General features: G+C 56.9%; 1 protein-coding gene across 2 annotated transcripts; it reads right to left on the reverse strand.

The window, feature by feature from the left end:
- Positions 1-253: 253 nt before the first annotated feature.
- UNC45B (unc-45 myosin chaperone B) lies at positions 254-27072 on the reverse strand. 2 transcript variants are annotated; one of them, XM_036034064.1, is made up of 20 exons: positions 26918-27072; positions 26155-26328; positions 25553-25589; positions 24271-24446; positions 22900-22989; positions 20890-21057; positions 20212-20380; positions 16628-16798; positions 13841-14012; positions 12651-12951; positions 11444-11538; positions 11166-11307; positions 10080-10220; positions 8106-8233; positions 7238-7304; positions 6296-6409; positions 5764-5879; positions 4784-4901; positions 2320-2475; positions 254-1172 (listed from the first exon to the last, which is right to left on the reverse strand). In XM_036034064.1, exons 2-20 carry the CDS (start codon positions 26326-26328, stop codon positions 912-914), a joined length of 2796 nt encoding a protein of 931 aa, XP_035889957.1. In that variant the 5' UTR covers positions 26918-27072; the 3' UTR covers positions 254-911. The 2 variants fall into 2 exon arrangements, with proteins under 2 accessions (XP_035889957.1, XP_028376187.1); XM_028520386.2 differs by lacking the exon at positions 26918-27072 and adding an exon at positions 26682-26769.
- Between the last annotated feature and the right edge of the window lie 858 nt (positions 27073-27930).

Consider the following 27930-nt stretch of genomic DNA (forward strand, 5'->3'; position numbering starts at 1 on the left):
GCACGGTTTTCTCTCTTCCCTTTCCTGCCACGAGCCACATAGTAACTGTGCGAGGCCGGAGCTTCCTTCCTGCCACAGGGACAGCACCCGCCAGAGAGTCAGGGCCACCCAGAGGAAACCAAAGCCAAGACATGGGAAGGGGGGGATGAGAGAGAGATGAAGACACCCACCTTGAAAATCACATTGGTGACAACCTGTGAACCCTGATCTAGCAATATCTGAACTTTCCCTGGATAGACAAGATCTATGAACCAATGACATTTTTTTTTAAATTACAGTCCTTTGCGTTGATTTCATTTCTATTCAGCATGCCCATCTTTCTTAAAAGGTTTTCCCAAGCAAGTTGCAAGAATCATGTCTCATGGTGGAACAGGAGCCACATGTCCATCCCAGCAGAGTGAGGGGACGGGATACGGGGCTGGGACCGGGCACGGGGTGGAGGCATGCAGTTCTAAGCAGCCTTAGCCAGACAGTGCGAGAGAGAGAGCATGGAGACCCACACAGACCCACATCCGGGCACAAAGACACTGACCTTGAAATCCATGCACCTGCAAGCTCCTGCCTCACCACACGAGTCATTTCCCCAAATGTAAAGACCGTCAGCCCTTTACCCTGGCCTTTGGAATGGGTACAGAATTACCCAACCCGTCCTCTAGATTGCAGGTAAACATTATTCTAGGAGTTTCTAGAACATGACAGGTGTGGGGAGACAGGGAGCAGGAGAGCCAATGAAACAAACTTTGGGCAAAGGAAAAGATTCACAACTCAAGAAAAAACAATGTTTTTTTCCCTAATTTTATGGACACTCCATTGTCACCGCTGTGACCCCCAGGTGGACTGGCACTGCAGGAGTTCCCGGCCCAGGACCCTGCCCAGCGCCGGGTCAGCCCCACATGCCCGTGGGCCCCTGTCTAAGACGCCGGTTTAATGAAGCCGTAGTCCATGCACTTGACGAGACACTCCCGGGCCGTCTGGATCACCGCGGCCTTCTTCTCGTCCGGCTCCTGCTTGCCCACCACGGTCAGGATCTCCAGCAGCTCACTCTCCACCAGCGTCTTGGCCAGCTCCGCGTCGGCCGCCAGCAGGTTGTAGGCAATGACCAGGCCCCGGTGCTGGATGCACAGCTGGTCGTGCAGGCAAAGCCTCTGCAGGATCTCCAACCACTGAGTCGTCTGGAGCAGGGGAGGCAGGGAAGGCGGGGAAGGAAGGGTCGGAGGAATCAGGGCAGGCACAGAGAGAGGAGATTTCGGACGAGGCAAACAGAAGGCACCGGCCAGGCCCAGATTCTGGGCTCTGAAAGGGCGAGCACACGCCTGGTCCTGTGTGTGTGTCCGGGACTCAGCATGACCCTACGTGGGCCCCTGGGGTCCCTGGAGCCCAGGAAATGGGAGAGTCACAGAGCGCCCTGCGGGGGACTGGGGGTGGGAGTGTGTGACCAGTTGCTGCAGCAGAGGCTGCTTAGGGGAGCAGCATCAGCACCCCCCACACCCCAATTCTGAATCAGAATATCTGGGGAAAGTATTTTAACCAGCCCCCACCCTTCCGTGACTCTTGCACACCCTCCAGCGTTGAGACGCTTGCCTCAGGGAAAGTGCTGACGCCCAAGGACCGAGCAGGACGAGCCAGGTCTGGCAGGGGTGCCCCTCCCCGGGGCCCAGGACAGCACCAGCTCTGTGCACCTCAGAGAACACTCCCCGCCCCTCACACCCCTACATCAACCTGAGTCTCCGGAAGGGCCTGCCTGCCTTTAAAGCAGACGTGACCTGAGTACATTTGGATCGAGGTGTCTACATTTTTCTCCACCAGCAGAGGTGACGGCGGTGAACTCAGTTCAGTGTGGAGAAATAAAGTTTCATTTTGCAACCCCCATGTACGTGACTGTAAATATCCCTTTCATTGCACCCTGCTGCGAGGGCCACAGCGCCACCAAAGGGACGGGTCACTGTGTCCACTTCGGAGAGCTCCCCCTGGGACCCCAACCACGCCCGTGCTTCTCCTGGGGAGCTGGGGGCTCCACAGCAGTGCTTCGTGCTGTGGCTGTTAACGCTGCTACTTTGAAACAACGAGCCATAAGCACCACCAAAGGCAGGGGGTGAAACCACAGTGGAAGGAGCTTGAACTGGAAAACTCGGAAAGTTCAAATAATGCACACCACGGGCCACAGGGTGTAGACCCTCCGGAGAGTAGGTGGTAGGAACAGGGGGGCTGGGAGCAGTTCCCCCTCCCCCAGGGAAGGACCACACAGAGCATGTGGTCTGGGCGGGCAGATTCCCAGGATCCTCCTCCCCTTTCCTTGCGGCCCCCGGGGCCCCCTCTCACCACTTGGGTCATCTTGAGGCACAGTTTCTGCTGGGCCGCCGTCAGCATGGCCAGGGCCCCCGCGGCTGCGTTCTGCACCTTCTCGTCGTCCTCCCCGCAGAGCAGCACCAGCAGCTTCAGCCGGTCGTTCCCGTCGGCCAGGAACCGCTCCTGCACCTGGGGGAGGGAGGCACACGGCTCAGAGGAAAGGGCCCTCACCTGCTAGCCTGGGGCGGGAAAGACGCACCTGAGGCCACGTTTTCTGACCCAGGATCTCTCGGAGCTTTCCTTAGACAAACTCACCCACGCCACCTTCCCCAGGAAGTCTTCCCTGATTGGCTGGGTGAAGGGGCTATAATATCGTCCAACTAAAAGGTCGGAGAACACAAGGGATTCCCCAGCTAGTACGTGCCCCCATCTCTGTTGGCATTCAGACGCCGACTCTTCAAGGGCAGATGCGGGCTGAAACTCATGGCTCCCTTCCCTTTGCGGAAGCCTGGAGTGTTTCTCTCCCAGCAGCTGGGCCTTCAGGGTCTGCCCTAAAGTGACTGAAGCCCCAGCAGGCACAGGGGTGTGGCGAGAGCAGGGGATGGTGGGGAGTTTCTCTGGTATTAAAGAGACGAGGCTTTCCAAGGGTCCCAAAGCAGGAGAGGACTCCCCTGGGGCCCAGGGCCCTGACAGAGCCCGCTGAGCCCTCTATCCCCCTGCTCTACAATGACATGTGCTTGGTCAAGTTTAAGGGCATTTCATAGGGTCTGGTGTCCTAGAGGTGGAGCTCTAAAAGGAGTCAAAGATCACGGCTGCCCAGGTTACAGCCCTAACCCTGTGTCTCCCTGGAGCTGGACCAGGTCCCCAGAAGTGAGAGCGTGGCAGGGAAGGTCAGTGCGGTCGCTCCGCGTGGGGCACGGCTGTGGGCGGGAAGCAGCTGCCCCCACAGGAGTGCGTCCCCCCACGCCTCGCACCTACATGTGTCATGACCGGTCTCAGCAACGGGTCTCCAGTGGGAGCGATGCACGTCACTCCCAGGCCACCAGGGGGAGCCCCGCAGGTGCCCCCCCTGCCCCAGGCTCCCTCTCCCGGTGCACCCTCTGAACAGAGGCCGCTCCCAAGAGGCAGAGGGAGGCAGAGTGCTCGGTGACGAGAGGAGCCTGGACCCGTGAGCCACTGCTTGGAAGTGAGCTGCCTGGTCCAAACACACGTGAGAAGGGAGCCCTCCCGTCGAGCTGGGCTACAGCATAGTTAGGTTTTGCGTGTCGCAGCAGCTGGTGCTCCCACCAGGAAGGCTGCCGCCCCTTCCCAATGTGTCCCCTCCCCTGCACTGGGACGCACGCTCTCTTCCCACATTAACAGCTGCCAGGCCCCCAGCCCAGCCCCAGGCAGCTCCCTGGTGGGCCCGGGGAGCTTTCTACCGTGGGACTGTAACGGGCTCTCACGGGTCAAGTTTTCCTCCTGCAACAATGAGCAGGTCCAGGGCTTAACGTGAAGAGGACAGGGTGTGCCTCACACTGGGCCCCTCGGCCTGGCCCCACGTCCCAGAGGAAGGAGCCTCGGCCGGACCCCCTGCTGTCACCTCCCAGGAGGCTATACAAGCATACAGAGGGAACTCCTGCAGCGGGAGGGGGAGGGGAGGCCGTGCATGCACGCACGGCTGCAGCCGGTCCTGTCACGGGACCCTGAGGCCGCCCACAGGTTCCCAATTCACTGTATTGCTACAAGGCCCGCGGTTACTCTGTGAACAGCGCAGTTACAGTGCGAGTTGGTTTCTACGGCAACAGCGACGGTTGGTTCCTGTTAACATTTAAAACGCTCTAAAACGGTTGCGCGCGCTTCGGCAGCACGCATGCTAAAATTGTAACTGCTCTGGCATTTCTTCTGTACACAGAGTGTACGTGGAACAACACACAGGATTATATATATGGAGCCTCAGTGAATGCAAGCGGCCGAGCCTCTCCTGACCTCGGAGAGCCCTGGTCTCAGATCCTGCTTTGCTGTGAGGCCATTCAGACCTGAATAACTTGGGCAAATGGTCACTTCCACCTCCTCCAGCGCGGGCTCTGGGGTCGAAGCCCCGGCTGGGGGTGATCCCCCTTTGTCTGCTCCTTCTGCCTCCTTCGTCCCCGGATTCCCCTCAGGGCCCCTCGGGGGCCGTCACCCAGGAAAGATCCGGGGGTTCCTGGTTCTCTGGCAGAATTGCCACCCGAGGGCCCTGGCTGGCGTAGCTCAGTGGACTGAGCTGGGGCTGCAAACCAAAGTGTCACAGGTTCGATTCCCAGTCAGGGTACATGCCTGGGTTGCAGGCCATGACCCCCAGCAACCGCACATTGATGTTTCCCTCCCTTCCCTCTCTAAAAGTGAATAATAAAAAATCTTTTTAAAAAATTGCCACCTGAATGCTGTGAGGACAGCCCCAGCCTCGTGCCAGGCCCGGCCTGGCCCCCCCCCCCCCCCCCGCCTTGACCGCCCCTCCCCCGCGCCGGCCCCGCACCTCCTTGTGCAACACCATGTTGCACATGCACTCGGTGGCCGCCTGCCGCAGCTGGTCGTGGTTCTCGAACATGTAGTTCTCGATGTCCGGCAGGGCCCTCTCCTTGAAGATCTTCTGCCTGGGGCGGGCGGTGGAGGAAGAGCGGCCGCTGAGTTCTCCCATCGTGAACAGTTCTCTGGGTTTGGGGGCACCCGGGCGCCCCTTCCCCGCCCTAGTGGCGTCCCTCCCGCGTCCTCGGCCGGCCTGCCCCCAGCCCCGGGAGGGGCGCCCGTGGGCATCAACTAAATGGCATGGCACGGCTTCCTGGCCGCAGTGACGGGTTCCAGGATGACAGTGTCACCCCGCTGGAGGTTTTTTTCCTGTTACTGCTGGGGAAGAGACATTGTCTTCCTCCCCCTTGCCTGCCGGGTATGAAGCCGAGAAGAAGATGAAGCCGTTTCCTGCTGGATGTGGAGGTGAAGCCTCGTGACTGTGAGGGAGCTGGAGTCCGCCCCTCCCCCACCACGGAGAGCAGAGAGCCAGGCCCCAGGCCGGCTCAGCAGCCCCCCCACCCCCTGCACGAAGCCGCACCCGGGTCTGGCGCACCCCAGGAAACTTCCTGTTTCCGTGAGCCACTAAATTCCCTCGATGCTGAAACTGGCCCGAGTTGAGTTTCCTGCCACTTGGCACCAAAAGCATCTCAACCCGACACACCCCGCGCCCCTGCTCCTGGGAAGGGACACACCTTCTTCCCACCCGTCCCTCCCGGGATCTCTTTACAGCTTCCGAAGGGAGTCTTTTCACAGCCTCCCGTGGAGTGTGCATTCACCTCGTGGGGCTTCCAAGTGCGCCCTCAAATCCCTCCCGCTGGGTCCTTCCCGCTGCCTTGGACCCTGGCCTTGGGGCAGAGTGGCCTCCCCACAGCGTAGGCGTGAAAGTCAACCGAACCCTCCGTGGGATGCCCCTGGTGTGCACCCCCGCCCCCTCCACGCCCCGCTCACCGCAGCTTCTCGCTCCGCCCCGACAGGTTGGTGAGGCCCAGGAGGGCCTCGTAGTTCTGCAGCCCGTCCCTCTGCGTGTCCAGGAGGCTCACGAGGGGCCGCACCACCTCGTACACCTGTGGGGGCAGGGTTGGGCAGTGGGTCAGGTGGAGTCATTGAGTCAATGGGGTCATTGAGCATGGGGTCAGGTGGAGACCAGGATCCCCGTTTCTGACGTTTACAGGTGTCCAGCTTTAGAATGTCCAAAGCACTAGTCCACCCACTGTCTGATTCGACCTTGACAAGGACCCTGAAAGTCAGGGACATTTCATTGACTTTGCAGACGAGATGGGCTCCGAGAGGACAGCCCCGTTCGTCACTGGCAGAGCTAACTCCGGAGTCTGGGAGCCTCCAACTCACTGCCCGCTCTGTGCCAGCACCATGCCCCCTCCCAGGCCAGAAGCAGGGGGACAAGAAGAAAGGCCCCCCCCCCCCCGACTCAGGGCAGAGGAATCTCCTCCCGTCGCCCCACGCCACCCACCCGGGCACCCACCCGCTCCCCGGGGAAGGCCATGTCCGGGTTGGAGACGGCAGCGATCTTCGCGAGGGCGTGGGCTGCCTTCACCTTGCCCACGCCGGTGCCCTCCAGAGCCAGCGGGACCAGGGCCTGCAGGAAAGGGCACGGTCACTGCCGGGCCACAGCCACCCAGGGGCCCCTCTCCCCGCCCTCCAGCTGCTGCCGCCCGTCCGCTCCATCGGAAGTTCAGGAGGACTCCGCCATACAGTCAACTCCTGGGCATCACAGAGAACAATGAGCCCCTTAGTCCCAGATTCACTCCCCGGGTCCCAGCGCCCATCGGGGACTCATCCCCACGCTCCCCACCGTCCATACACTCATCGGCTTTGGGAAAAGCAAATAGACCGATACACGGATTTTTTACTTGCTGCCTAAGTCAAACCTAATCACAGCCACCGCCGTTTCTCGAGTACCTGCTGGGAGCCAACACTTTCAGGGTAATCCCTCTAACCTTTGCGACACTCTGCAAAGTGAGGGCGTGATTCCCACCCCCACCCCCATTTTGCAGACAAGGAAACTGCATCAGGGAGATGAAGTAATTCGCCCAAGACTGGGCCACTAACAAGGGGACGAGCGAAGACTCAGTGGCCAGCCTTCCGCAGCCAAGTCCACGGTCTTGGTTTCTGTGCTCCCTTCCAGTGGCCACGGGGACAGGTGGGCCTCCACAGCGGGCCCCAGGACACGTCACAGAACCAGGCGGAGGCTGGACTGGGGCCATGCGCACAGACAACACAGTTACCCGAATGGCCGTATTCCAGGAGGTGGGGTTGGGGCAGAGGGTCCATGAGTCTTGAGCCAGGCCAACAGTGTGCGTGCTTGTGTGCCTGTGTGCATGCGTGTGCACACACACACACCAAGTGTGCTCCTCCCCAGCATGGCTCCTTCTAGGATGGCAAGAACCTCATCCCGCCCACTTACCTTGCCACCCCCTTGAGCCACGATGGTGCCTCGGTCCTTTGGGTTGTCACACAGCGCCAGGAATACCCTGTGGAGTAGGACGCAGGGCATGTCATGCACCAGCCGCCAGCCGGTCGGAGCCAGGGCAGCCCGGGAAGGCGCTACCCCTGTGCATCGTAGGAAGATGCTACCAAGAGCGTCAGTGGCTGGGGAGGAAGTGAGCCAAGCGAGGCTGCAAAGAGCCACCTGGTTCTTATTGAGGGAGACGATGGATGGCTCCTCACTACCCACCAACTATGAGAAGCACGTAAACCGAGAGGCACCCCAGGACCTCTGTGACCTGGCCCCGTCTCCCTCTCTGGTCTTTCCTAGCACTGCTCCCTCCCACGCACTCCATGCATCCTGCAGGTGAACCCCGAGTTCACTCATTCTCCCTCCGTCTTTGGTGTTTTTGCACGCGCTGTTCCCTCCACTTGGAAGCCTTCCCTCCCCCGCAGCTAAGTGGCTCCTTCTGTTCCTTCAGGGCTCCCTGGAGCTGTCACACCCGCCAGGAGACCTTCCTGGCCGCCCACCCTTGTTCCACTGCGTTGTAACTGTGAGCCTGTCCGCCTCCCCCCGCCCAGGCTGCACACACCGGGTGCCTCTCATCTCCGAAATACCAGGAGGTCCCACACAAAGCCTGGGAACCAGGCAGCCAGTCAGAGAGTGACCTCTTTCCTCCTGATGCAAACTTCCACTTGTGATCCCCAGTGCCCCATGTCACTTTTCCGTGTCGGTCCCCTTTAGGCTCCTCTCATTGCCTCATTTACTCCCTGCCCCGTCTCCCTCGCTGCCCAGCCTCCTGCCTCCCGTCCCCGCAGACCCCAGCCTGGGCCCACTGCGGCCGCACCTGGCCAGCAGCTCTTTGGTCTGGTCGGTGAGGATGGCGCTATCGGCTTTCACCATGCAGGCCAGCGCGGAGATGACGCCGGCCTTCAGGAGCCGCTTCACCCGCATTTCTATGAAGTCTTTCTTGTCCTGGGGACACAAAAGGGCACCAGGCCAATCTGTACTGGAACGAAGACGGTGCATTTCTGACATCTTGTGGTACCCGGAATAATATTCCCCAAAGGCGTCCACGTGCTAATCCACAGAACCTGTGAATTCGTTACCTTACCTGGCACACGGGACTTCCCAGACATGATTAAGTTAAGGGCCTTGGGCTGGGGAGGTAAGCCTGGGTTACCAGGGTAACCAGGGGCTTTAGCAGAGGGAGGCAGGAGGTCAGAGGTAGAAGTAGGGCAGGTGACAGCAGGAGCAAAGGTTGAGGGACTCAAGGTCACAGGCAAGGGCTGGTGGCTTTCAGAAGTTGAACAAGACAAGAAAAGATTGTGCCCTCACAGCCTCCAGAAGGAACCTGCCCTACTGAAACTTGACTTTGACCCAGTGAGGCTACTTGAGGTGTCTGACCTCCAGAACTGGAAGATAATAAGTCTGTGTTATTGGGGGCAATTATATTTGTGGCGGTTTGCCATGACAGTAATAGGAAACTGATACACTCCTCTGGATTCCCATTGTCCAAACCACAGCCAAGGGGGTTACGGCTCATTCTGTGATTGCGGTCGGAGCAACTCCGCCTCCTCCTGGCCCCGCCCCCAGCACGCAGCCGGAGTAGCTGGCATGGCCAGGAAATCACTCCCAAAGACTCTTCATTCACAGAGGAGTGGAATGAAAGAATACTAATCCCAAACACTAGATGACCCATATGTTAGTTTTTAGGGTTTTGTTTTTTCTTTGCCAATGGTTGACTTTCCACTAGGGTATGTAGCGGGTACAGGCAGAGTGAAGGGGGAGAGGGAGCAGATAAAGCTCACGCAACAACGGACTGGGTTTTGCTGGAAACCCAAAGTCGGCCCCAGGGTTGACTAGTCTTTACGGGTGACAATCCTCAGAGCAGCTGGTGCAGACCGCCAGTCACGGGCCGTCTGGAGAAGCCACGTTTGAACTTGACAACAGCAGCTTGCACTGTACGCTCTTGCCTGCGTGAGACACTATGCAGCTTTGGAAACTAATTCGGAGAATGACATGGCCGTGAGGAAACACATAATAAAGTATTCTCCCAAACTGGGTTCAAAGTGATAAGTGCGTCTGAGTGTAACTATGTAAAGAAAAAAAGGTGCACAGGAGAAAAAAAACCTCTGTGGCAGGTACAGTAACATACGAGGTGCTGAGGGCGGCAGCGGGAGAGCATGTCATTGTGAGCGGTCAGCTTCTCTGCTCTCCACCTTTCTGTTTGTGTTGCAACACGGTTCTATCGCTTTGGTCGTTTCAAAAGCCTCCGTGGCCTACTGGCTGGAAATGCGATGCATATGCCGTATATCCGCATGCAAACCACGTACAGAGTGTGCCTGTGTGTGCGGGGCGTCACTGCCGGAGGGCCCCCAGGGATCTGTGACATCTCGGCCACTGCTGACCCATGTCCCTTCCCTCATTTTTCCTCCTTAGCACACGTATCCCCAAACCAGACATCCCAGAAAATACAATGTTTATGTGCTGGGAACATAAAATGCAGCTGTCTGATGCCCATGACATCAACAACATAAATGGCAAAGCCGTCACCACGGCCCTGTTTTCTCCGACGCCGAATTGTTGGCGTCCTTACCTCCCCTGAACCCCGACCTCGCCAGACAGTAGAACGTTAAAACTAAGAAAAACCAGAGCGCCACCTAGTGGGGAAGGTCTGCCATGATCACCTTTAGTTCCCCGTGTGCCGAATTCTCCCCCACACACCCACACAGCACCCTGACCTCACTATCTTTCCTGCCGCCTCTCTGGAGGTCTGGTGGCACCGACCGGCCCCCTCCCGGGCTGTCCCTGTCCCCACCTTGGGGTGCTCCTCGGGCACATGCTGCTTGGAGAACTTGGCCAGCTGCACAAGCTCGGGGACGACCTCCTTGACGTCATAGCTGTTGGTGCAGTTCACCAGGGTGGTGGCCACCGAGTACAGGATGGTCTTGTCAGAGGTCTGGGGGGTGGGCACAGGGTAGGGGGGTAGCAGGGAAAGGGCAGAAATGAAACGTTAGAGCAATTTCTGCTTCCGAGATGGCTCCCTCGCTCCGCCCCCACCTTGGTTCGGGCGGAGCGTGTGGCCGACGCGGCTGAGCTCAGGGCACGTACAAGCCGCACGGAGGGCCAGGAGCGGGCTCTGCCGCCACGGGGTGCACCCTCAACAGCACCCCTGACAGCACGGGGGGGAGTCCTCTGAGGACACCCCCTGCTTTGTGCCTCTTTGGCAAGGTCAGGACGGCCCTGGCCAGGTAGCTCAGTTGGTTAGACTGTCATCCCCATACGCCAAGGTTGCAAGTTTGATATCCAGTCAGGACACATACAAGAATCAACCAATGAATGCATGGATGAGTGGAACAACAAATAGATGTTTCCTTCTCTCTCTCTCAAAAAAAAAATGAATAAAAAAGAAAAGAAAGAAAGAAGTCTAGGCTGACACACTTCCACATACCTGCCTACCTCCCCTGGGGTGGGGATGGGACAGGATGGGGGCAGGGTGGGCGCTGGACACCCTCTGGTCTGGCCCTGGGGGGAATCTCCCATACTTCCTCCCTTTAGTGGCAAACAAGAGGAGAGGCGCCCGGAAGGAGAGAGGGGCCCCCGGGAGGCCTGGCGCTGCATCCCAGTTCCTGGGGTCTCACTTCCTGGGGATCCCGGGGCAAAACCACCGTCCCCTTGCTCATCCTCCCGCTGCCCGGAAGGCACGGAGCGTTGGGAGCCCAGTTTGTAGTCAGGTAAACTGAGGGCGAGAGAGAGGGACCCGGGTTCCCACAGGGAGCAGAGGGCACAGCCCAGGAGGAGGACCCAGGGGTCCGATTTCCCAGGCTCCGCGCAAGGCCCGGGGAGCCTGACCCTGGGAGATCTCCCTCCCCCGAGGCCGCAGGCGGGTCAGGGCCACACTCGCCTTGGCCAGCTCAAACATGGCCTGCAGGGCAGGGAGGTCCTGCACAAAGTCGTCCTTCACGTCGGCATCCAGCGTGAGGTAGGCCATGCCCTCCACGGCCCATCGCCGGGTCCGGGTGTCTATGGAGGGATTGCACAGCCACCTGCAAGTGGGGAGGGAGAGGCGCTGGGGGAGGGCTCAGGGCTCAGGTGGGGATGGTGAGGCCATCGCTGGGCCGTGGGGCCTCCCACCAGCTGGAAGAGGTAGGGGGGCATGCCCAGGGAAACAGGACCCCTTACTTGCGACACTGTTTGGCCAGCTTCTCCGTTGACCCTTCGGCGAACTGCCTGAGGCCGTAGTCTGTGCCACCCGCGGAGCCCAGCTTGCAGAGTCCCTGTGAGGGAGGGGGACCGTGGGCGTCTGGAGGGTCAGAGGCATCGGGCTTGGGGACAATGCTTGCTCACACCTGTCCCTGGGGCGGGAACACTGAGCCCCTTTGTCTTTGCCTGGATGAACCTCTATGCGTACTACAACACTCAGCTCCCTCCGGCGCCACCTCTTCCAAGATGCCTTCCCCGAGGCCTCCGGGGGCAGACAGATGCCCCCAAAGCTGGAGGCGCCTACTCTGACCCCTTTCCCAACCATCTGACCCCACAGACAGGTTGTGCCGCCCCTTTGAAACATCAGCACGAGATCATAGTAATCGTGTCTGAAACGGCAAAGCTGAAGCTGTCGGGGCACAGAGACCGGCAGGAAATCCTGTCTTGCGGGTGGGCACAGAACTTTAGGGGGAACTTTACCCAGGAGCTTTGGACACTCGGCAGGAAAACCGTCTTCCCTAAGAGACAACTCACAGCAGCAGAAGCCGAAATTCATTTGTGAAAAATGGATACAAACAAACAAAAATGACTCAAAGCCTCACCAGAATTGTTTACAAGGAAAAGGTGAATGAAAATAATTTCTGTGAAACGAAGATGGAAAAAATGAAGCAGGTTTGACTGTGCCATGCAGAAACTGATTAACGAAACAAACTGACTTTGGAGTTTGCTCTAAAAAATACTTGCTGGGTAAAGCTCATTGGGGTTAGTGCCATCCAAAAGCATGGAGGAGGTGAAAAAGGTGAAAGAATTAAGAAGAAGAAGGAGGAGGAGGAGGAAGGGAAGGAGAAGGAGAAGAAGAAGAAGAGGAGGAGGAGAAGAAGAAGAAGAGGAGGAGGAGGAGGGGAAGGAGAAGAAGAGGAGGAGGAGGAGAAACCTCATAGGCAGACAACAGTGTGGTGATCACCAGAGGGAACGGTGGGTGGGGGGCGGCAGGGAAGGGTTAAAGGCACAGGCGTGCAGGTGCTGCAGGTAACACATGGGGCCCACCATTCTGAGTCCAGGTCCCAGACCCTCCACCGTACCAGCCTGCTCTTCGGGGGGCCTGCGGGGCCCTCAGGGGGTGACCATCTCCCTCACCCTGATGTCCCCGCTGCCTGGCCTGGTGTCTGGTCCCGAGCCCACTCACCACCAGCGTGCGGATCTTGATCTTCTCGTTTTTGGTGGTCTTGTAGATCTGCTTGAGCAGCGCCACGCCGTTGGTGATGATGAACGTGGCCCGGCTGAGCTTGGTGGAGGCGTGGATGAGGGCCTCCACGGCCACCAGCTGGTCTGCCTCCCGGTCCGAGCCGCACAGCGCCACCATCATCTCCATGACCCCTTTCAGCCCCAGCAGCTGATTGCCCAGGTCAAAGGGGCCCTGCAGGATCCCCGACACCGTCTGGATGGCAATCACGTTCTTGTCCATGTCCTGGGGGTCAAACTTGCCCCTAAAAGAGAAGGCAGGGGCAGTCAAGAGAACTGGCCTGGGGTGGAGGGGCAGTGCTTAGAAAGAGTGTGAGATTTGGGGGCAGACACATTGGCATTTGCATCCTGGGTTCACCACCCGTGTGCTGTGTGACCTTGGGCAATTCACTGCACCTCTCTGAGTCTCAGCTTCTTGATCGGGAAACTAAGAACAGCACTGCTGCTTGGAAGAGTAACGATGAGGACAAGTGACACCACCGAGGTGCCAGGGGTTGTGTTCCTCTAGAAGCACACTCTGAGACCGTGACTGACACGCAGGGAGTTCATTAGGGGGAGCTCTTGGGGTCAACGCCTTTTGGGGAGAGGAAGCGAGCAGGACGGGACAGAGGGAGACGCTGGGCTGCACACAATCACGACAAAGCCCTACGAAAGGTGGAGCCTAGTTCTTTCCTCCTAAACACAGACCCGACCTAATGACTCAATCGCGTCCAGTGAACAGGTTGTGGCGGAAGGGATGGCATGCCTTCCGAAGCTAGGTTAGGGGAGACCCCGCCACTGGAGCCTTGCTCGCTCGGAGCACCCACTCTGGGGGAAGCCAGCCGCCGCGAGGAGAGGCCTCCCGCCTACAGCCAGCGCCCGCGCGCCAGCCGTGTGAGCGCCCCCTCGTGGAAGCGGGTCTACCTGCCTCGGTCACGCCTTCAGGCGGCTGCGGCCCAGGCCAGCGGGGACCTGCAACTGCAGGAGAACGCCAGAGCCAGGACCACCGGGCCGAGCCACTCCCACCCAAATGGCTGTCCTGTTATAACGAATGATCCTTGCCGTTTTGAGCTGCTGTGCTTGCGGGTGATTGGTTGCCGATCACTGATAATTAATCATCACCGAGGCCGACCCCGGGGCCTCCGGGGAACTCACGTGATGTACTCCTCGCAGATCTTGCGGAAGTGATCGCGCTCCGGGTCACAGCGCAGGTCATCGTAGAGCTTGTTGATGAGGATGGAGGCCAGCATGCGGGTGTTGTCGGTCAGGGGCAGGCAGGACGGCAGGTCTGGAACCTGCCCCACCACCTTCAGGACCTTCCGCAGGCCTAGGGGACGGAGGGCGGCGGCGGCGGTGAGCGTTGAGACCCCTGTGCCCGACTCTGTGCTCACCAATGCGGGCCCTCCCCCACTCAGTCACGTGCCCAAAAGGAGTCACGTTCCCCAGTTCCTCTCCAGCCTGCCTTTGGGAGCACGTGGCCGACCCAGGGCGGAGGGCACTGGGGTGCGGCGGAGACCCAGGATCTGCCCCTGACCCTGCTCCTCCCCGAGCAGTATCTGCCTCCCCACCATGGGCCTGTCTGTTCCCGTTCACAAAATCCAGAGGAGCTGATCTTGGAGGACTCTGTCATTGCTCGCATTCTATAGGCTGATGTATCACCGTCCTCAAAGATGTTTTCATATTCTCTCTTCTCCCGGCCTCAGTTTCTTTCCTTGGAAAATGGGAACAATACTGTCTCCCTCAGAGAGTACGAGGACTCAATGAGAAAATCTAGGGAAACTGCCTACCGCCGGTCCAGACACATCATAGTCACTCAGTAAACACGTATTACTCATTCAGAATACTGTATTTACTACTGATTGCTATTTTCCCTCCTCTTCTGTTGAAGACTCTTCCCCGGCTTCCTACTACACAGCAGGCTAGTTTAACCCTCATGTACTTGTTGGATGAATGAGTGAGTGAAGGGATGAATGAGTGAGTGAGTGAAGGGATAAATGACTGCCTTCTAGGCACTGAAATGAAAGGAAGAACCGCCCTGGCTGGCTTAGCTCAGTGGATTGAGTGCAGGCTGCGGACCAAAGTGTTGCAGGTTCGATTCCTAGTCAGGGCACATGCCTGGGTTGCAGGCCACGGCCCCCAGCAACCACACATTGATGTTTCTCTCTCTCTCTTTCTCCCTCTCTTCCCTCTCTAAAAAAATAAAGAAATAAAATCTTTAAAAAAAAAAGGAAGAACTCTCACCTCGAAAAGCTGGCAATATCACGGGGAAGACGGACGTGCAAAGATCGCAGCGAGATGTGATAAGCACACAATGGTAGCCCCGAGGCCGGGGCGATTCGCTCCAACAAGGCAAGAGTTTCGAGTTATTTTGAGCACTTACTCCAAGAGCCGTAATCATGTGACCTCACTCAGTGCCAACAACAATGCAGCTGGTTTGGGATCCCGGTTCCCCTCTTTCCCAGCAGAAAGCCAGGACTTGGAGAAATCAGGGGAGTTGCCCGAGACCACGCAGCTGGCAAGGGACACGGTGAGGACACTTCCCCAGCAACGTCTGGCTTCACAGCCCATAATGTTGGCTGTGATGCCGCGCTGTCTCTGGGGCCACAGACAGCTTGGCTCCAGAGCCGGGTGGCTCTAGAGGTGGCTAGGAGTCGGCCAGAGCTTAGGTGGCACCCAGAGGTGGGAGGAGGAGCATTCCAATGTCGGAAGGCATGACACTGAGAGGTAAGAGTGAATTAACGCACTTGACAGTACATTTCATGCTGTGTGCGTTTTACTACATACACAAAAGCACTGGCAGGGCTGGGGAGGCACAGGGAGGGAGGGGCCTCATGAAGCAACCCCCCCCCCCCCAGCCCAGCTCTGCAAGACCACGGTCTTGGATGCACCTGCTCCACCTCCCACTGCCTTCCCGACCTCGTCTCCCATCATCCCCTTCGGTGCCTGCCCTCACCCAGAGCACCTATCTCATTTACGTTCTGCTAGAACACCCTGCACCTTCCCTCGGTCCACCTCTGCCCCTCCCCGAATCCCAGGTCGCCCAGCCCAGTTTGCAAAACACACAACCTCCACGCAGCAGCTTTTCATTACTACAGGATTCTGAGTCCATAGTGTTTTCACCCAAGCGCTCTTCATTTGGACGCCTGGAACGATAAATACGGCTCCGCAGCTCCCTCTACCGTGAGCCGTGTGGCGGGGCCTAGACCCTCGTGCAGAGAGGTCTGCTGCGGGCGCTCAGCCCTTGCAGCGCATGCAGGGGCCACAGCTGGGGCAATGGCGCCGGGGCGAGTCGTGAGCTCTGGAGTCATTTGCTAACGGGCACTGTGCTGAGACCTGCGAACACTGGACGAGGTTACGTGCGATATCAATAGAGAACGGATTTCAAGCTGCTAAAGCCGACTCGAACCTTTTAGAACAATGAGTGGTCTCAACACCATTAACCTCGTGAGAGATTCATCGTAGCCAGCTGTAAAGCCACAGGTGTGATGCCGGACCAGTGAGAGGAGTCGGGTCCGGAGGAGGGTCACACCGTGGAGCTAACAGATTCCGTGGAGTGGCGCTGCAGTGCCTCACGTACAGCACCCTTGAGGCCACTGCTCCCTTCTAGAAGGCCTAGGAAGCGCTGTGCCAACCACGGGACTTCAGGAACGTGACCCTACGGTGGGTGGAGTCTTGTCTGTTCTTTGACACTCACCCCCATTTGTTAGGAGACGCCGCCCAGATGTTTTTGGGGTGCTTGGGCATTTCTGGGTACGGTCAGACCCTTAATTCAGACTCAACCTACACCTTCCCCAGCCCGCTGGGGGACCCTAACATGCTAATGCTTTTCCCAGCCTTTTCCGCTGGGACTGAAGACAAGAGCCACGCCCCTTCCACTTTGTGCTCCGGGCAACGCACCCGGGCGCCCCCTGGAGGGAGCCCCCTGTACACCCGCCGCCTCACCGTTATCCACCACGTAGATGGTGCGCGAGTTGTCATGGACCGACAGGTCCTTCCTGGGCACGTTCTTATTGAGCAGGTTCAGGGCCTGGTCCCTGCCCTGGCCGGACACCTTCTTGCTGACCAGCATGTCGAGCAGGTGGTTGGTGATCTGCTTCAGGTCCTTCTTGGTGTCTGAGGAGGGAGAGGACGTGTGTGAGTGGGGAGGACTCGGCAGCCTCGGGTGTTTCGGGGCTAGGAGCGGAAGGGGCTTCTAGGGTTCTGGAAATATCCCATCCACCGCTGCGGGATGCTGGGCTTTCCCAGGAGAGCATAATACTGTCCATCCCGCCCCCCAAAAGTTGGGGGGGCATCCCTAGCCAACACTTTCAGGGGTCCTCCTGCCCTCTGAGCACGGACCTCCACGACAGCCTTCTCCAGCCTTGCACAGCTCGGGGTCCTGGAAGGTTCTCCATTTCAGGCAATGATTGGCAGGGGTCCAGGGACACTTTGGGTCATTTTTAATAAACTGCTTTGATCAAATCTTCTCCAGAAAGGAAATTTACACTGCTTACAGGCATATTACCCCTCACCACTTCAGGCTGGCTGCAGGCAAGCCTTTGTCCGAGACTGCCAGGTCCTCCCCGCCCACCGGAAATCTTGATGAGCAAAGGCTCTCTCCTGCTTTGCCCCGTCTGGCCTCTCTGAGACTCGGAGGCGCTCTTCTCCTTCTAGGTCGGAGCCGAGGCAGCCAAGGCAGGCAGACAGGGAGGCAGAGAGGAAGGCTTTCCAAGCACAACACAGAAATCAATGATGAAGGGCCCAGGCTGCCTCCGCGGAGAAGGGGGGACAGAGGCGGGGCAGGACTGCTCGTTCGCAGGTAAAGATGTCCCGAGGGTGAGGTGACAGACCCACTCTGTGAGGCTGCAGGGGCCAGAACTGGGGCCAGAGGTGGGCAGAGGCCACCGGGAGCTAGATCGGAAATCAACATTCAGAACCTCTGAGCGGAGGTTTGTGACAGCTCACCGCCTCGCAGGAAGTCCCGGATCCCAGCAAAATCCATGCTCCGGGGCAGGCCCCCGCCGCCTGGGCCTCGTGGGTCCTGTGACCCACAACACACCCAGGGGCTTGAACGGCACTTGCACACCGGGGCCTGTCCACAGAGAATCGGTTACATAGAAAGCCCGGGTGCCTGCTAGAGAGGCCACAAGGAGGGAAACCGAGGTGCTCCGGGCAGCATCTCCGGTTAGCCACCAGCCACACGTGTGAGGCCAGTTCAGACCCTCCCGTGGTTCTAGTGCAGGGAAGGCAGGGGACCTGCTGACCACTCCCCTGGTAAGTCAGAACCATGTCAGGGCGAGCCCAGGAGTCCCCGGAGGTTCACATTACTAATGCACAAAGAGCTCTCGTGGATCAGTGAGAAAGCACTGGAAAAATAGGCACCCCTGTGAGCAAGCAAGACACTCGAAGACAAAGAAGTCCGAATGGCTGATACAGGTAAAGGAAAAAGATTCATCTCAATAATAGTTTTTTAAAATTCACACAAGATCATTTTTCTGACGAGGAAAATATGTCTTTAAGAATGATCGTGCCCTGGCTGGCATAGCTCAGTGGATTGAGCACAGGCTGTGAACCAAAGCATCGCAGGTTCGATTCCTAGTCAGGGCACATGCCTGGGTTGCAGGCCATGGTCCCCAGCAACCGCACATTGATGTTTCTCTCTCTGTCTCTTTCTCCCTCCCTTCCCTCTCTAAAAATAAATAAATAAAATCTTAAAGAAAAAAAAAGAATGATCGTGTCTGAGGCTGGTGAGAATGATTTGAGATCTGAACTCTTATCTTCACTTGGTGAGAGTGAAAACTCAAGCACCATCTCAGAAAGGAATTGGAGAGTGAGGAGGAGAGAGAACGTTAGTTACGTCACAGCTGTCGACCTAGTACTCCCATTTCCCAGAATTCATTCCAAGAAAGTGATGACAAATGCAAACAGAGATTCATCTAAAGAATGGTTACTGCAGTGTTGTACAGCATACACTTAGAAACGATGTAAATCTCTAGTTATATAAAGCTGGCTGGTGAATGATGATACAACCATACAATGAAACATAATAAAATAATTTATCTATTAATTTAAATTTTTAAAATTTATTTTTTTAGACAGAAGGGAAAGGAGGGAGAAAGAGGGAAAGAAACGTCAATGTGCAGTTGCTTCTCACACCCCCACCCCCACTGGGGACCTGGCCCACAACCCAGGCATGTGCCTTGACTGGGAATTGAACCGGCAAACCCTTTGGTTCGCAGGCCAGTACTCAATCCACTGAGCCACACCGGCCAGGGCTGAAACTTAATAAAATCATTTAAAATCAAGTTTCCTTTGGGGGAAGCTGCTTCTGTGACCCTCCCAGGAAGAGCAGGAGCTCCTAAAATGATACCCGGATGTGCAGGAAGAAGCAGGAGCCTGTGTGCGCGTGCGTGGGAAGGAAACAAGTGTGAAATTAATCACTATTAAAGTCAAAAGGAATGCTTTTGAAGAATATTAAGTGATGTGTCATACTAACCTAATGCTCAGTGAAGAGAAAAACAAAACTATCCATAGTTAAATACCAATTTTGTTAAATAGATATTTATATGGATGGATAGGGGAAAAACGTTATCTGGAAGGGTAATTACAAGGTATTTTTTTTCATTGTGACATGTTTCTAAACTTTTCCAAATTTCTCCAACAAGCCTCTGATACTTTCTTAAATTGTGGTAAAATATATGTAAAACGAACTTATCTTTTTAACTGTTTTTAAGCATATAGCCCAGTGGCATGCCTTCATGCCTAATGTTCAACCATCACCACCACCACCCATCTCCAAAACTTTTTTATCTTCCAGACTGAAAACTCTTACCCATTAAATAATTCTTCATGTCCCCCGACCCCACCCCTGGCAACTGCCATTCCACTCCGTTTCTATGAGTCTGACAGCTTCAGAGACTGCACGTCTGTGGAGTCACGTCCGTGGAGTCGCACTGTGTCTGCCTGGTTGTGACTGGCTTATTTCACTTAGCACGACCTCCTCAAGGTTCGCCCACGTTGCATCCTGTGTCTGAATTCCTTCCTTGTTAAAGCGGAGTAAATATTCCACGGTGTTTCCATGTGTGTGTGAGACACTTTGCTTATCCATTCACCCATCGATGGACATTCGATTTGCTCCTACCTTTAAATTACTGTACGAAATGCTGCTATGCGTCTGTTACTTGTATAATCCTAAAATAAGTATGACCCCTGACTGGTGTGGCTCAGTGGGTTGGGTGTCACCCCACAAACCAAACAGTCACCAGCTGGACTCCTGCTCGGGGCACAGGCCTGGGCTGTGGGCCAGGTCCCCTGCCAGGGGCATGCGAGAGGCAACCGATGTCTCTCTCACACATTGGTGTTTCTCTCTCTTTCTCCCTCCCTTGCCCTCTCTGGAAAAATAAACAAATAAGATCTTTTTTTTTAAGAAAATAAGTATGAAAATAAGACCAGACCACCTCCACATAGAGGGAATCCCCAGTCTGAGGTGGCACCTGACCCTCCCCTGCCCTCAGCCCCCCGAACCGACCCTGAAGACCGCCTCCTACCCAGAACCAGGGCCTCCTCCTTCCCTCGATGCTCCCGCTTGTCCTCCCCGGACAGAGAGTCGATGACGGCCTGGAGCAGGTTGCAGACGGCCAGGGACATCTCCTCACTCTCCACCGCCATGAGGCTGCAGATTCGGTCTATCCGGACTGCGTGGAGAATCGCCGTGGCCTGGAGCCCCAGCAAGCCACAGTCAGCCGTGCGCGCAGGGTGGGGAGTGGGAGATCACCACCCCACGCAGCAGGCAGCCAGCGTCTCCAGGACCAGGGCCCGGGGGCGCCCTTGACACAAGCCACGCCCCTTTCCAGAGCTCTGGAGCCACTGGCCACGTGGAGTCATCCAGCACCTGCCACGTGGCGAGTTCACACTGAGATGTGCTGTACGTGTGAAACACACACTGGATTTTGGAGACTTAGTGTGGAAAGGGGTAGACTGTCAAAGCCTTTGCATTCGGCTCTTCCTCATAAACAACCTTCCGTGGCCTCATCTTTGCGTAGACCCATCTCCAGCTCGGAGTTCAAACACAGGAGCGATCCGGGACTACACCACCAGAGTTGGAGGGGACACTCTACACTTGGTATCAGGGTCTGTTGCTGCCGGCCACACCCTACCTGCCTGTCACCTCCAGGTCCTCCCACGAGCAGCCCTTCAGGCCCAGCGCCTCACACCCAGGCCCTCACCCTGGCTCGGTGGCCACTGCACATGCCCGACAGGGTGCGCACGGCAGCCAGCACCAGCTCCGGACGCTTGGTGTCCATCAGCTGCAGGAGCAGGGCCACTCCATTGTTCTGGAAGATCCTCTCTGCCCCTGCTTCTTCGCGGCCCAGGACAATGAGGTTGTTGGCAGCCTGGGAGGGAGGAGAGACAGTGAGGGTGAGGGGAAGTGTGGCGGCTGAGGCCTTGGTCCTGGGCTGAGGGCAGGGTCCGGTTCAAGAACTGGGTCTTCAAAACCTCTTCATATTCTTTCGACCTACGATCTTACTCCTGGAAACACAGCCCAAGGATATAACTCAACAGAAAGACACCATAACTTGCATCAAGACCAGCTTCATGAAAACACAATCAGAATCATAGGTTCAACTCTGAACTTCCGTTAACATAAAGCTGGGTGTATATACACGCTTATGGATACGGACTTAAAAAAGGCAGAAAGTGTTAAATTAATTAAATAAAGAGGCCATGAGACCGAGGTGGCTTTAATGCCTTGGCAGCTAACCTAAGCAAACCAAGACCCAGCTAAGCCTGTAAGGCCTCAAGGTTAAGAAGTCCAAACTCAAGAACAATGAATCACAGCCAATGAGGCTTCCCAAATAGTGAACAGCTTAAGGCTACAGCCAATCAGATAATTTCCTTGCTTTGCTCCCACCGGTTTCCTGGAAGTCCTTCCCCCGGCTCCAGTCGTGCTCCGGGCCACTTCCTGTTTTGACACTGCCTGATTCAAATTGATTTCGCCCAAGTAAACTCTTAAAATGTTCGACATGCCTCAGCTCACCTTTTAACAGAAGAGAAGAGTTTTTATGTGGAGAATTATTTTCCTTGCATATGGTTTTGGCATTTTGTTTGTTGGTTCGTTTACTTGTTCGGGGTGATCTGGAGTTGCAAGACTTCCCGCTCAGGAAGGTGGAAATGGAAGGTGGTGAGCAGAGAGAGCACGAGACGAGTCTCAAAAGCCCTAGGCTTGAGTTTTGATTCTGCTACAGGCTAGCTGTGTGACCTCGGGCAAGTCATAGAACCTCTCTGGGCCCTAGATTCCAGTACGTAAAATTAGGCAGTTGAGCTGGAAGGTTCCCAAGTGTCCTCCCACCCCAAAGCCTTCCAACTTGAGGATATAGAACCTTACAAGGCCTAGATCAGAAGAGAAGGCATTGGCGGGGACCAGAGAGCCTCGGGCTGGGGGACAAACTCATGAAGGAGAAGGAGGAGGAGGGGAGCAAAGAGATGGGGAGCGGGTGGTTGGGAGGGGGCTGACTAGAGAATCCCAGGAAGGCGAGACCAGAACCATCATCACTCTGCCGGTCACTGGCTTTGAATTTTACCAAGTGCTTTCATCTGTAACAACTCATCCAGTCTTCACAAGAGTTGGTTATGAAAGATATTTGCATATTATGTGGCCTTACTGACTATAACGCTAACAAAAATTCCCCAGGCATTGTTTGCCAAGTCCTTACAAATGGAAAACATTCAGAGGTTCATTTGTTTTGCTCTCTGAAAAAGGGCTAGAAGGGAAAAGGGGAAAAAATATAAACAAATTTGGCTAGGAGAATTAGTATTATGGGTAAGTATTTTCATATTTCAGAATGAATTTTTGCAACGTTTTGTAATAAAATAAAACATTACATCATTTTTGTCAGGGTGAGGCAAGAGAGACACTCAAAATATCGAAATCAATGTGATGGAAAAGAAAATCTGATGAACAAAACATCAAAAATGTAAATATACACAATCCACCCTGGCTACATGACTCTCCTCATTGGCCTCACCCTAAACCCCGCCCACCTTATAGTTCACATTGTTTTCTAAAGCACTTAACCCTTGGCCTATGTTTGTCCACATTCTCCAAGAAGACGCCCCCACCACCCCAGTCCTGTGCCCTAAACTGTGCAGAGAGTGGAGCTGGGCCTGAATTGCAGGTAGTTACTCCGTGGGTCCGACAGCGCCCCCTGCTGGTCGGCTGCTCGTCCAGCACTCACCTTCTCCAGTCTATCAGCTTCACTGTGTTCGTCCAGGAGGATCTCAAACATCTTCTGTACCCTCGAGTCGGTGGAGAACTGCACACGGAGCTGAGGGAGGAGGAGGGAGTGGGGAGGGAAGCAGGCAGAGGTCCACGTTCCAGTCAGCTCGTGGTGAAGTTCTACTTGGCCCCTGCACTGTCATTCATTCATTCACTCCTTCACTCATTCATTCATTCAATGAAAGTTTACTGAACAGCTACTAGGTGCCAGACACTGTTGCAGATGTTTAGATGCTGGGGCTAGATCGTCGAACAAAATCAAGTCCTTGCCCCACAAAGCTTACAATTTGCTCACTGCAAATCCTGGAAGGTGAGGAATCATCACCCCAGTTTGGGAATCTAGTAAACAGTTAGCTATGAGACATTTAAATGTGGGCTGAAACAGAAATAGGCATCCAGGATCAGACACCGGAAGCAGTTTTAAAGCAGCTCCTTAAGCAATTAAAATGACTATTTTAGATGTCTCATCCCTGACAGTCCCATCCCAGCCTCTGGGCTCCTAAACTTTCATAAAATGACCAAACTGATCACATCCCCCACCTCACCAGCTCCTTCTGCACCTCCCACTACTTCCTATTGCGAGTCCACACTCCCTCCTCCATCCTTCCTGGCCTTCAGGGAAGGGAGGGGTCTCTCATGCACCACCCCTCCTCCGCCCCCCCTTAGTTTGTGTTTCCTCAGCCCTGAGTCTCTCCTGGGGACAGAGGCCCCAGCATGGGGCTGCCCCGGCACAGAGGAATTACTGAGCCTTGGAACTGAGGGGACAGGCACCCCTCCTGCTCCAACAGAGAGGAAACTGACACCCCAGGGGGCCCCTCAGAAAACTGGCAGCTAAGGCAGGACGAGGGTGCAGAATTCCTCCCTTCTGGGCCAAGTGCTCCCCACTTCACTCCATTTCCCTAGGAAAGATTTCCTCTTCCCCCTTGCTCCTGACTCTCCTGTGTCCACCACCCCACCAATACACCCCCCCCCCACCATGCCCATTCCTAGGTATCTCATGCTCCTTTATGCTCCTAGAAAGAGAGGAAGAGTTGCAGATGTATTAAGTTGCAATTAAAAAAAACCCACAACCCTCCATCCGGAACGTAAAAGACCCAAGCTCCAATCTGGCTGGCTCCAACACTTAACCCAGCTCGGCAGCATCCCTGACCGCTCACGGATGGGTGGTGACCTGTTCAGCTGCTCCGTGGTACCTGCCGGGGCCGCGTGTTCGCTCCATCCAAGGGTACGGAGACAGGACTAGCCTCGCCCTAAGGCCCTGCACCTCCGACATGCCCTTGCCGGGAATCGGGGGAGGTAGCCGAGGCTTGTGGGAAGGGGTCTGGCTCACCTTCTCCTGGATGCTGGTATTGAGCCTCCACAGCGTCTCCTGGAAGCTCTGGTTCTGTGGCTGGAGGGTGGCACAGCGCTGCACGTCCTTGAAGGCCTGGTCCAGCTTTCCCAGGTGCTCCAGGGCCTGGCATCGCCGATACAGGGCCTTGATGTCCGAGGAGTTGATGTCAATGGCTAGCGAGGGCGACAGGCAGGGCCTTAGGGAGCCGGGCTGCAGACCACCCACCGTCCCTCCTCCCTTGCCACTGCTCCCAATCTTTTCCTGCGAGATGAACCTTCCCCCCACCCCATGTGGACTATCTGGCCTAAGGCTCCCCTTTGTTAGGATAAAGCTAAAAATCTTTCTCTCAAGGTTGGAAGGGAGTTTAAGGGTCGTCTTGGCCAATCGCAGATGCCCTAGAGTCTGCAGCATGATGATCCCCGCCGAGCGTGCATCCAACTGGCACTCGCATACCTCAAGCAGTGGGGAGCTCGCTCCTTCTCAGGCAGCCGGGCAGCTCCCTCATAAAGCCCTTCCTTCCCTTTCCCTCCCTGAAACATATCTCTCTGCCCTTTTATCCCAAGCCCAGCCCTGGAAGCCCCACGATGAAATCCGATCTTTCTTCCTCCTGACGGTTTTTGCTTTTTAGGGATCTGAAGGAGGTGTCCCTCCGTCCCACCTGGGAGTTGCCTTCTCTGTGTTCATTACTGCCACGTCCCTGCACCACCCCTCACAGGGCGAGTTTCCAGGCCCCCTCCAGCGGGCTCCCGCCCTCTGAGCTCATCCCAGGCTCCCTGCTTCTCCAGAAAGAGTGGCAGCCAGAGCAAAACCCAACACGGGCCTGCAGCCAAGGGCAGTCTTTCCATTTTAATCATGCACTTAAGTCCACGTTGACTTACATTTATTTTTTATGTTTATTTCTTCTCATGTCCGTGGGCCAGGCTAGCGCCTCCCCTTCCCCAGAAGGAGCCTGGCCCCCACGGAGCCCACTGGGCTGATGGACCGGGCCCTGGGGATCCCCCATGAGAACATCCGAATTTACAACAAAGGGGGTGGGGCGTCATGACTGTGACAAAGGTCTTCAGAAGCAATCTTTTAAGAGAAGAAACCGCTTCCACGTGCTTAACATGTAACTCCATTTGCAAAGATGTGACTTAGGGATGGATGGCACATCTGAAGCCCCGCCTATGATGCCTAGGTTGACCCTGACACAGTTTGTAACTCATCCAGGTGCCAAGAGCCTCTCCGACAGAACAGGGATGCAGAGGGGGTGGGGCCAGGGAGGAGGGGGGTGGCTCACCTCTGGAGGCGTCTGAAGCCGCCTGAGCATAGCTCTCCTGAGAAAGAGAAGGAGGAGGAGGAGGAAACTTAGTTCATGTGGGCCCATGGCAGAGACAGCCTGGGAGGGCCCCCACGGGAAGGGGAAGGTGCCTGCTGGGAACTGCTGGCTGTCAGGGGCCAGGGAAGGGCCCCTGGCCAGTTGCGGAAAAGTGGGCGAGGTTTGAATTTGAATCGGGGCCCTGCTGCTAACCCCCTGGGAGACCTTGGACGAGTTATTGAGCGCTCTGAGCCCTGAGATTCTTATCTGCGGTATGAGCGCACCCGCGGCTGCCTCGGCGGGCGGTTATTAAAAAGCACCACGACATAACCCATGACCAGCCCCTGGCTGGATGCCGGTCCCCGTTATGCCTGCTCCCTGTGGGGGGACTTCTGTCTCCCAGGGGACTGGGTCCCGGAAAGCGGTGAGAGGCACCCTTGTCCACCTGAGGGGTCCAGGTGGGCGGCTGGGATGCCAGAAGATGGGCAAAGTCTATCAGGATGGGGAGGCTGCCTGCCTCCATGCCCCCACACCCGCCGCACCCCAGCCCGGCTCACAGCCCCGCCCCCTGCCCCGCCCCACACCGTTTTCAGGCCGCAGGCCGCCCGGTTCCGGTAGAGCGTGGCCTTCAGGGCCTTATCCTTGGTCAGCTTCAGGGCCTGGCCGTAGCTCCTGGCTGCGGCCTTGTAGTCCTGGAGCTGGAAGTGCCGGTTCCCCTCCTCCTTCAGCTGCACGGCTCCGGCTTCCGCCTCCGCCATCTGCCGGGACAGGGCAGCTGGGGCTGGCCAGCCGCTCACTCCAGCCCCGGGGCCAGGCTGCTGGCGTGCGCTCTGGGGCTCCAGGGTGAAGGGGAGGACTCCCCCTGGAAGGGCCCTACGCCCAGCACCCCCCTCCCCGCCCAATGCGTTACCCAAAAGAACATTACAGCATTTGCTTGGAGGATGGCCTGAGCTGAGAGAGGCCTCGGAGTCCCTGTGCCTCCCTCTGTGTCCCCCCCAGCTGGGCAGAGGAAGCCACCGCGCCAGGGGCCTGAACTCTCCCGACAGGCCTTACGCGTGCTTGTGGGCGTCCCTTCTCCTGTCCCGTCCCCGGGGCCGTCTGACACGCTCACCTCCTCTCCACAGACAACAATGCTCTTGGTCTGTTCTCCCGTGACAAGAGGCTCCAGCGCGAACCCCCAGCCCGCGGCCTCTACCCGCCCCAACCCAGGAGACTTTATCACCCCTGCCAGTGGCCCCAGACCATATTTGGCCACAGGGGCAGGTGCCCCTGGAGTCTGTCATTGATACTCAGGGCCCTCCCCCTCCCCAGACTGGACGGTCAGTGCCACGTGGCCATGGGACTAACCTCTGCCCCAACACCCTGCTCAGGGGCAGTGCCGGGGCTCAGGCCCTCACGCCACGAAGAGTGAGAGAAAGGTCCAGAAGGTACAGGGAACCCCCAGCAGACCTCCTTCCCTAGGCACAGCTATAGTGCCCTCCATCCGGGGTAAACAGCCTCCTGTCCCTCCCCCAGCCACAGCTATTTTGGGAGCAGAGTGACAGCTGAGGGGCTGACAGGCGTGCAGGCACGGAGCAGCTGCCCAGGTCCCGGAGGGGCTGGAGGCTTCCAGAAAGGCCCTTCCGGAGGGAGGAGGGAAGAAGAGGAGGGACATTCTTTCCCTCTTCTGCTTTGTCCGCAACGTACCTGTCCCTCTGGCATTCACTCGTTGAAATGCCCTCACTTTCCAGAAACACCAGCAGACTTGTGAACTCAGTTCAGCGTAAGCGGGTTCGGTTTTGGTCTGCACGTCTTCTCCTGTTCCTCCCCGTTCAGCCTGCCCCTCCTGTCTGGCTGGGAACTGCCCCCCCCCCCCCGCCCCAGACCGAAGTCTTCTCCTCTCCAAGAGCTGGGTCAGCCTGGCAATCCCCGGGGACCAAGGCCCGCACCCCCTATCCGCCCGGGAACTCTCCTGGGACAAGCTGAGTCTCCCACATCAGAAAGGGGTCTTCCTGGGAGAAGAACTGTGTGCCCACCCCTGGGGAGGACCCCCCGGGGTGGGGCAGGACTTGTTGCTCCCCATCCGACTGGGGGCTGAGTGCTAATGTGAGGGGTTGTTCCCAGCTGGACTCAGAACTCTCTCGAACTTCAGTGCCTCCAAGCCTGGGCTCTGAGTCTCCTCTCCGAGGGCGAGCGTAGCATCTCATGCGGTTGGACTTCCCCTGGGCAGATCCCGGCGAGGTCGGTGCCCAGTGCGGGCTTCCTGACTGGACACACAGATGAATGACCGGTGTCCGCATGCGGAGGCTTTGGTTCACTTACCACCATTGCGCCCCCTGCCTGTGCACCTTCAGACTTAGCCGACCCGGGCTGAGAAGGAC

This window comes from Phyllostomus discolor, chromosome 8, assembly GCF_004126475.2.
Source record: "Phyllostomus discolor isolate MPI-MPIP mPhyDis1 chromosome 8, mPhyDis1.pri.v3, whole genome shotgun sequence".
Lineage (NCBI taxonomy): Eukaryota > Metazoa > Chordata > Mammalia > Chiroptera > Phyllostomidae > Phyllostomus > Phyllostomus discolor.

Bases quoted from the DNA above. Each gene is read 5' to 3' on its own strand.
- UNC45B (XM_036034064.1), bottom strand. From the start codon at position 26,328: ATGGCGGAGGCGGAAGCCGGAGCCGTGCAGCTGAAGGAGGAGGGGAAC. The intron at 8,234-10,079 runs GTGGGGACAGGG...TTGTGTCCCCAG, and splicing joins TGCCCGAGGAGCACCCCAAG to GACAAGAAAGACTTCATAGA. The intron at 2,476-4,783 runs GTGCGGGGCCGG...TCCCTCCCCCAG, and splicing joins ACATGGTGTTGCACAAGGAG to GTGCAGGAGCGGTTCCTGGC.